A 10385-nucleotide genomic window follows, 5' to 3' on the forward strand; every position below is an offset into this window, starting at 1 on the left:
TAAAATGTTAAAATCAAATCTGATATTGTTTTACCTTTTATTTGGTGTGTGGAAGGTGTGCGGAAGAGGGGGTAGTCTTATACGGCGAGTATATAACAAACTCTGTATTTTGAGTGGAAATGTTAGGGGGTCGTCTTATATGCCCAGTCGTCTTATACGCCGGCAAATACGGTATTTTAGCCCTGGATGTTATTGTTCGGTGGTTACAGCATCAGCCTGTGCACTCAAAGGTCATGGATTTGATTCCTGATCAAGAGTAAGGATCGATCCCTGGCTCCAGTTGGGGCATGTGTGGGAGGCAACCAAGTAATGTGTCTCCATCAGATTGATGTTTCTCTCTCTATTTCCCTCCCGTCCACTCTAGAAATCAGTAGAGCCCTAGGCGGTTTGGCTCAATGTATAGAGCATCAGCCTGCAGAGCGAAGGGTCCCAGGCTCGATTCTGGCCAAGGGCACATGCCCAGGTTGCAGGCTCAATCCCCAGTAGGGTGCGTGTAGGAGGCAGCTGATCAATGATTCTCTCTCATCATTGATGTTTCTATCTCTCTCTCTCCCCTCTCCCTTCCTCTCTGAAATAAAAATATATTAAAATTGGTTAAAAAAATATAAATCAGTAGAAAAAAATATCCTCGGGTAAGAATTAACAACAACAAAAAATAATGTAATTTTATAACAAAAAACAAGGCTCTAAAATACATATTAAAATATACAGAATTTTTCTAAATGGTGCAGCAATATTGAGGTAAAAGCAAATATTAGTTCTCCCCCTCCATGGCTGACACAATAGCATCTTTTTTAAAAAATTATTTTTATTGATTTCAGAGAGGAAGGGAGAGAAAGAGAGAGATAGAAACATCAGTAATGAGAAGCATTGACAGGCTGCCTCCTACACGCCTCCTACTAGGGATTGAGCCCACAACCCAGGCATGCGTCCTGATTGTGAATTGAACCATGATCTCCTGGTCTATAGGTCAATGCTCAACCACTGAGCCACACCAGTCAGGCAATAGCATCTTGATTAACTATTTTTAAAACAATATCCAAAATTACATTCCCTAACTTAGTAATTATATTCAGAGCATATAATAAGTGAACTGTATTTTAAATATCAAAACTAAAGAGGGAAAATGGCAAAAGTAGTAAACAGAAAGCCCTCTTATGCATTTTCAAACTCAAATATTCATGGATTTATTCCCCCTAAATAATTATAATTGAATTTCATTATGCCATTTTCCTCTTTTGGCAAATGTAAATAAGAGATACAATAACCTCTAGAATGTTTTTGTGATAATTAAATGGACAACAAATATAAAAGTTTTGCCTAGCACCTGCTATATACTCAATAAATATTACTGCTTTTACTATTAATATTATTATTGTTCCTCTTGGTCAGAAGCCTGCTCCTGCCCACTGCGTTTGAGAATCTGTGTCAAGGAAGAAGCTCTGGAGTGTTGGCTATGTTAGATGAGTAAGCTGTGCCTTAAGTGATTTGGAGAACTTCCACATAGAAGTTTTTATTCCAAATTAAACTTTTCAAACTCCAAACAAACTTTTTATCTCTGTAAAAGTTAGTTACTTAATACACTGTGTTTTGGATTCTGTCTTTATAAAATAACAAACTATAATAAAATACAAATATGTCTTAATGAAAAGTGTCATATAAATGTTCATCATATTGTTTCTAAATAACAATAGTTTCATTAAACCATAAAAACAGTTTTATCTTTTTAGCAAATTGGTGCCTTAATCTCTCTAGCATGAAGATATTTTTGATATGTAACCATATAGAGGAAATAGTACAACTAGTAAGTATTAAAATCATAATGACTTAAGAGATAATTTAGCACAATAGAGCATTCTAAAATATAACCTTGATTACAGTTAATATTATCTAATATCTACATGATTATTTTTTATATTCATTACTTACCCTCTTTCATATGTGAATTCATCTTTTAGGGAATTAGCTGATGATTCACCAATAAAGACAGATGGTATATCAATTTTCTTTAGCACACCAACTGTATAAAACAAATATAAAATTATTCTTAAAAGCCTATACTTAATGTACAATCAACTTAATTTTCTTCCAGCATATGCAACTGGAAACAATCAACTCAAATTATATATTGGTTATTCTCCCAATAATAGATTTATACCATCATCAAAGTGGCTGAGAAATACTACATACTTAAGTAACAAAAGCTAACATTTTGCTTATATACATTATATACTATCTCAATAGTCCTGAGAATGGAATATAATTATTTTTAATATTTCCATTTGACTTATCCTTTATAGACATAATTAACTATTAGAAAAGGATGAAGAGAGAATTTAAGTTTTCTTTCCACACTTAATTCCTGAATGAAAGCGAAAAAACTTTTTTTACATACCCATTCCCAGGAGAGGTGCAAGCCTAAGAATGTAAGAAAAGACCACTTCACACCAGTCTGAAAAATGACAGCACACATACACTTTCCAAAGTGAAAGGGTGGCAGGAATTGAGAAAGGCATAGGACAGGAAAGTTAGGTAAATTTCTACTTCCTCCAAATCCTAGATTTCGTGGTAAATCTTTGTGTTTTGGCTGGTGTCCTGAGAAATTTGACCCTTATACCGATATTACAAAACCAAAATCAAATGGCAAAAGAAAAAAAAAATTACCCATTACTCAGGAAGAGAAATAAAACAATCCTCTTAACGTTACTGTAGAAAAAGCAGCCTTATTTTTAGCTGTGAGTTAATTTAACAGACTTGGCTTTAGGCAAAGCCCACTTGTTTTCTTTTGTAATATTTTTCCCAATAACTCTGTTCTATATTTCTTTAAAAAATGCATATTCATTATTTATTTTTAAAGGCAGGGAGAACACAAGAAGAAAACAGAACATTGCCATAATCCTTTCCACACAAAGACCAAACAAGGTTTTATTTGATAAATCTTTGGGGATTTTTTGTTTGTTTTGTTTTGTTTATTGATTTTAGAGGGAGGGAAAAACATCAATTGGCTGCCTCTTGCATGTGCCCACTGGGGATTGTACCCACCACTTGGTATGTGTCCTGACCAGGAATCAAACCCTCAACCCTTTGATGCATAGGATGACACGCCAATCAACTGAGCTGCCCTACCAGGGCACTTTTCTTGTGACAAATACATGTACTTATGTAGCCACCACCACAATCAAAATATAGAATGTTCTATCACCCCTACAAATAATTCCTTTGTGCCCCTTTATAGTCAACCCATCCCCCCAACCTCAGCAACAACTAATGTGTTTTTCTTTAATCCTTATAAAGACATATTTTAATGTTTTATTTTAAACTCTTGGTATTCCTTGGTAGGATACATTTTTTCACTTCCAGATTGGTTGTTTTAAGAAAATATAATCATTGATTCCCACTCATTTTCTTTCCTTCTCCTCTCTCTCTCTCTCTCTCTCTCTCTCTCTCTCACACACACACACACACACACACACACACATACACACCATACAAGCCCCAGGAAGGTAGGAACCAAAATGGTGAGTAAATGAATTTTTAATCACTATTTTTACATCAGTGGGAATAAAATTTTATTGTTACACCAGCAGGATCATATAATAATGGGGCATAGTGTGAGTTTTTCTTCCACTCAGTGATACACTTCAGAGATCCTGTCATGTCAATAAAAATCCACCCCATTGTTTTAATAGCAGAGGGGTACTGATACAATCACATACATTTCTAGCTTGCTAAGAGATCTTCCTCTATCACATAGTTTACAGTTTAATTTATTTGACACTTAAAACTTGGGATTATATATCCTTTGTAAAAGGAATGTTTTAGTCTTTCATGAAGATATTCTGATACACTCAAAGAGAAACTTTTGGGTTGTAACTACTGGCTAATAATTATTGCAAGTAACATAACTTCTGTGACTTATACCTAGGAGATGTTAAAAGCTCCTCATTTTAGTCAAAAGATTAATAAAGGGGACAATGATGTATGCAAATATGAATAGCCATATTGGAAACTCTGCAACACTATTTATATACTAAAAACTTGTTCTAGTTCACAAAATATTTTTAGAAACACTAAATTTTAATTCTGATCCACAAAACAACTCCATGAAGTAATCAAATAGTATTATCATGATATCATAGACCAGTGATGGCGAATCTATGACACGCATGTCAGAGGTGGCACGCGAACTCATTTTTTTGGTTGATTTTTCTTTGTTAAATGGCATTTAAATATATAAAATAAATATCAAAAATATAAATCTTTGTTTTACTATGGTTGCAAATATCAAAAACTTTCTATATGTGACACGGCACCAGAGTTAAGTTAGGGTTTTTCAAAATGCTGACACGCTGAGCTCAAAAGGTTTGCCATCACTGTCATAGACAAATCATACTTTAAATGGTCAGCCCAACCTCTCCAGATTCACATATCCAATTGCCTGTTTGATATTTCCACTTGATTGCATAACAGATGTTTCAAATTTAATGTTTTCAATTGGGACTCTCAATGTTTCTGTTCTACTCCTAGTCTTTCTTATCTCTGTAAATAGCAAAACAACTCACCTAGTTTCTCAGGGTAAATATCTTGGAGTCATCCTGGACTCTTCCCTTTTCCTTATTCCTAATAACAAATCTTATCAACTTCAAAACAAGTCCATAATTCTATCACTTCTCAACACAATCACTGCCAACACTCCAGATCACCATCACCTTCTTCCTTGCTGCTGTAGCAACATTCTAACTCACATCTACTGGTGCTCTTGCCCATTTTTTCCCTGCAGTCTATTCTCAAAAGGAATCGCAACCAAAGTGGCCATTTAAAAATATGTCAGATCACCTCACACCTCTATATAAAATACATATAGAACAAATTCCAAAGTCCTACAGGATCTGGCCCCTGGCTCATTCTCTAAGCTCATCCCCTACCACTTTCTCTGACCCTTGCTCAATTAATACCAGCCACTGTCACACCTTGAAACATCAAATATGCTGTATCTTCCAGCTTTCTGTTTGTTGTTCCCTTTCCTTGGAAAACTCCTCCTCAGCCTCTCACTTTAGACTTATGCTTAAATGTCAAAGCCTCATATGCAAAAGTCTTCTTTGACCACCCTATTTAAAAGATCCCTCCCCTCATCCCTGTCACTTTATATCCCTTTAGCCAAAAAGGTTTTTCTTCATAGTACCTGTTACTATATGACATATAGCATATCTCTTTGTGTTCATTTCCTCTCTCCCACTCTAGAATCCTATCTAATAAAGAGTGAATATGCTAATTGACCCTTGTGCCGTCGCAAAGATGGCAGCTCCCACAGCCAATAAGGAGGGAATATGCTAATTTACTGCCCCGCCCTCAAAGATGGCAGCACCCACAGCCAATAACAAGGGAATGTGCTAATTGACTGCCTTGCCCTCAAAGATGGTGACAACCACAGCCACAAGATGGCGGCGCCCAGTCCCCTCAGCCCCCCAGCCACCCAGGGCCGGCCTGAGGCACAGGCAAGCCTCAAATGGCGGCTGCCCAGCAGCCCAGGGCTGGCAAAAGGTGCAGGAGGCTTGCGCTGCCGGCAGTGGTAGCATCGGAGGTGTCATGGGGCATCGCCTTCCCCTGATCGCCTCCCACCCTTGAGGGCTCCCGGACTGTGAGAGAGAGCAAGCCAGGCTGAGGAACCCCCCTCTCCAGTGCATGAATTTTCATGCACCAGGCCTCTAGTCTATACAATAAAGAGCCAGGGTCCTAACAACTATTACGACCAAAGGCTTGACCAGACCGGACTGAGGCTGGTGCAGGTGCCCCGACCCAGCACTGACTGCCTAGGGGGGTGTGGATCAGGCCCTGAGCGAGGTCTGCAGGCAAAGAGGCAGGTTCTGATCCGTAGCCTCTGTGGCAGCTGTTGATCAGAACTTGCCTCTCTTTCTCTCCCGGCCTGGCCAACAGCCGCACCTCCATTTCTTTCCACCGGGGCTGTTGATCAGCCCTGCCTTTCTGATCAGGCCCCGTTGATAGGCCCAGAGATGCTAACTGGCATAGAAACTGACCAATCAGAACCAAATCTGGATGAAGTGTCAGGAGCCACTGGCTGCCTAGGAGGTGGAGCTTTTGACGCTGACTGGCATAGAAACTGACCAATCAGAACCAAATTGGCCAGCAGAGGAGGGCAGTTGGGGGTGATCAGGCAGGCAGGCAGGCAGAGGCAGTTAGGTGAGACAAGGCAGGCAGGCAGAGAAATTAGGGGCAATCAGGCAGGCAGGCAGGTGAGTGGTTAGGAGCCAGTGGTCCCAGATTGTGAGAGGGGTGACCGTGTGGAGTGGGTGCAGGCTGGGCTGAGGGAACTTCCCCCCCTCCATGCACAAATTTTGTGCACTGGGCCTCTAGTGTAATAATAGTAACAGTAGCAATAATAACAATAGCTAAATAACCATTAAATGATTACTAAGAACCAGGCGGTCTTCTAAATAGTTTATATGTTATAATTCATTCAATCCTCACAAAAACCCAATGAGTTAAGTATTATTATTCTATTTACAGATCAGAAAAGTGAGGCACAGAGATGTTAGGTAACATAGTCAAAGTCACACAGCTAGTAAGTGGTAGAGCTGGGATTCAAACCCTGGCAGGCTGTCCCCAGAAACTACACCCTTAACTACTGCATTCTGCTACTTCAAAGAAAGGTATAGAAACTGACCAATCAGAACCAAATCTGGATGAAGTGTGAGGAGCCAAAAGCTCCACCTCCTAGGCAGCCAGTGGCTCCTCACACTTCATCCAGATTTGGATCTGATAGGTCAGTTTCTATGCCAGAGGTATGTTTCTATTCACAGAGCCTTAAACTGTGTCAATCCCTGCTGTAGTCATGGTACCTAAAACAGTGCTTGATAGACTTCCAAAAGAAAACATTTGATGAAGAAAGAAAGCAAAGAAAAGAGAAGAAACAAACCAAGACATATTGATAACTTGTCTTGGTTACACAGTTAGGCATTCGCACAACTTGGACTCAAACTTGAGGCTCTCGACTCCTAATCTGGGTTCTTCCCACTCTGCCATGACAAGGGTTTTCTCATATCCCTTTCTCATATGAGCTTCCCAATCTTGTCAGGTCAAATAAAAATCAAAACTATTCATACTTTTATAGATGAAAATAAAGGACTTAATATTTTATTAATAATAAAATAAAGGACTTAATTAACTTTCCCAAGGGTGCAGGTAAATAAAAATCCCTTCATCAAGTCCTCTATTCCCAAGCAGTGTTTGTCAAGTTTTTGTAAAATGCTGGAGCCTCAATGGTACTTCATGCATTCTACCACAATTATGAGAATTTAATTAGCTAGAAGTTTAAAATAATATTTTAAAAGATATGCCCAGCCAGTATGGCTCAGTAGTTGAGCAGCAACCCATGAAAGAAGAGGTCACTGGATGGTTCCTGGTCATGACACATCCCTAGGTTGCAGGCTCCATTCCCAGTAGGGTGTGTGAAGAAGGCAGCCAATTAATGTTTCACCCTAATTGCTGTTTCTCTCTCTCTCCCTTTCTCTCTCTAAAAGCAATAAAAACATATTTTTAAAAAATAAAAATAATTTAAAATATAAAGAAATTAACTAAGGAACTTATTCCTAGAATGTTTCTTTTTTATATATTGTAAGTTTGCCTCAGATTATATTAGGAGTAAGAAGGAAAAGAGTTCTACTCAAACAACAAGAATAATGTCTTATGCTATAAAAATACTTTTCTGGTTAAGGAATTCAAAATATTTCCATATAAAGATGTAGTTATTTAAAGTCCTAAATACATTCCAATAAAGTATGTCAGTCTATAGCTGTGTGTGTGTGTGTGTGTGTGTGTGTGTGTGTGTGTGTGTGTTTCCACCACATCATCAAACAATTCAATTGAACTCAAGTCTGATGTTATATAGCCAGAGACAGCATCAAATTCCAAAGGTTTAGTCTCACAAGACAAGACACCCATCTTTCAGAAGCCAATTGCATATCCACATTATCATCTGTGCTTCTAACTGACTAGCTATAGACTGGAGGTTCCAGTTAATTTGTTATAGCAGGTCACAAAACTCAAAGAAATATTTTACTTACTAAATTACCAGTTTATTATGAAAGACTATAACTCAGGAACAGACAGATAGAAGAGATATACATGACAAGGTACATGTGAAGGGGCACAGAGCTTCCAGGCCTTATCCAGGCACACAACTCTACCAGCACCTCTACTCATTCACCAACCCAAAGCTTTCCAAACCTGTCCTCTTGGTTTGCTTTTGGGTTTTTGTTGTTGTTTATTTTTTTGTGTTTTTTTTAATGGAGGCTTTATTACATAGGCAAGCTGGATAAAATAATTAGCCATTGGCAATTCATTCAAACTCCAGCCCTTCTCCCCTCCTTGAAGGTCAGGAATGGAACTGAAAGTTCTAACACCCTTAACACATGGTTGGTTTCCTGGCAACCAGTCCCCATCCTTAGATGGGGTCCAAAGTCATTTCATCAACATAACAAAAGACATATTTTATCACTCTCACTAAATTAAATGAAAGTGCACAGCTTTCTGATTAAAGCCAGTAATTTTATTAAAATTGGCTCATTTTCCTTACAAGCTAATATTCAGTACAGAGTAAGGAACGATATTCCCATTTTAAATGAAAAGCTAGCACTGGCTTGTGTGGCTCATTTGGCTAAGTATAATCTCATGTACCAAAAGGTTGCCCGTTCTATTCCCGGTCAGGGCACATGCCCAGATTGTTAGCTCTATTCCAGGTAGGAGGTGTGCAGGAGGCAGCCTATAGATGTTTCACTCTCACATTGATATTTAGCTCTCCTTCTTCCTTCCCCTCTCTCTAAAAATCAATTAAAACTTAAATAAATAAATAAATAAATAAATAGCTACAGACACATCAATGTATGTTAAGTGGCTAATAACCAAATTGTATTTAAGAAAGCACAAGTATGTGGCTGTGAAATTCCACAAGAATACAATAGCCTCATAGCCTAAAATTTCATCTTGCGAATCTCTAAATAAATCAGAAAAATTCTTCTATGGAATCTTTAACTCAGCATGCTTAGCTCTACTTAAAGTTTTGGTTTTCCTTTGGTTTTTACCAAAAATATCAACATATCTTCTAAAATGAAATAAATTGGTTTTTTAAAAAAAACTGTTTGGAAAAGAATAAGTCAATTCCATTTCTATTGTGAATAAAATTGTCCCAAGGGGTTAAAAATGGGAATCACCATTGTGATAGAAAAGAAATTCTGCTTTAAAAAACAAATGAGAGAAGAAGAATTTATACAAAAGATCTGTCAAACAGGAGAGAAGAAAAGTGATACCTGTACTTACTGTCGTTGGATCCCATGCTAATGAGCTCATCAGAATCAACATTATGAACTATGGCTGCTTTGTATCCTGCTCTCTGTGCATTTAAAACCTGCAAGTCAGAAAACAGTAATTATATGAAGAAGAAAGAGCTTTGTCACAAATTCCCTCAGCTTCAACAAAAATAAGTCAACAAGTCTATACCATATTCTGGGGCGTCTTTAATCTATAACTTGTAGCCTGGTGCATGAAATCCATGCACATTAAAAGGGAATTAATTAGCGGAAATATTTCAATATTGTTATTTGCCTTTTCTCTATAATATAGTGGTTCTCAACCTTCTGGCCCTTTAAATACAGTTCCTCATGTTGTGACCCAACCATAAAATTATTTTTGTTGCTACTTCATAAGTGTAATGTTGCTACTGTTATGAATCGTAATGTAAATATCTGATATGCAGGATGGTCTTAGGCGACCCCTGTGAAAGGGGTCGTGAAACCACAAGTTGAGAACCACTGCTATAATAGAAATGTGAGTTGAAAGGAAATTAATAAAACGTATATGAAAATCCTATCTAATAAAAGAGAAACATGGTAATTAGCGTACGTCCGCTACCCTTCCCATTGGCTAATCAGGGCGATATGAAAATTAACTGCCAACCAAGATGGAGGCCGGCAGTCAGGCAGCTTGAAGCTAACATGAGCCTTGCTTGCTTCACCGACGGACGACTCCAACGTTCCCCACCTGCCTGTCTGGCCTCTGAGCCTGCAGTTTAAAACATTGTTACAAATACAGAAGCTAAACAAAACCCCAGAAACCTGCTTTCAGCTAGCCGGGATCTCAGAGCTGGAGTTGATACAGTGTTTCGATTATAGAACCAAAAGAAACCAGATAACTGCTTTCAGCAGCTGAGGCTTTAGAGCTGAAGCCAAGCCTAAGAGCTAAAGCTGGCCCAGAATAAAAAAAGAAAAGAAAAAAAGGAGACGTTGGGAGCTTCAGGCACCCACCAGCCTGAAAACGGCCCTCAGCCCCTCACCCAGGCTGACCAGGCACCCCAGTGGAAACTCCCACCCTAA

At 38.3% G+C, this 10385-nt stretch overlaps 1 protein-coding gene across 4 annotated transcripts in view; it reads right to left on the reverse strand.

The window, feature by feature from the left end:
* The window catches only part of RNF13 (ring finger protein 13), a 200087-nt gene that overhangs the window by 80702 nt on the left and 109000 nt on the right, over positions 1-10385 (reverse strand). For all 4 annotated transcript variants that reach the window (XM_015560888.1, XM_015560887.1, XM_006759084.2 and 1 more), the window contains 2 exons: positions 9334-9421; positions 1930-2020 (listed from right to left, as the gene is read on the reverse strand). In XM_015560888.1, the coding sequence (XP_015416374.1) occupies positions 1930-2020; positions 9334-9421 (179 nt within the window). The remainder of the gene's footprint in view (positions 1-1929; positions 2021-9333; positions 9422-10385) is intronic.

Source organism: Myotis davidii, unplaced genomic scaffold, assembly GCF_000327345.1.
Source record: "Myotis davidii unplaced genomic scaffold, ASM32734v1 scaffold676, whole genome shotgun sequence".
Taxonomy (NCBI): Eukaryota; Metazoa; Chordata; class Mammalia; order Chiroptera; family Vespertilionidae; genus Myotis; species Myotis davidii.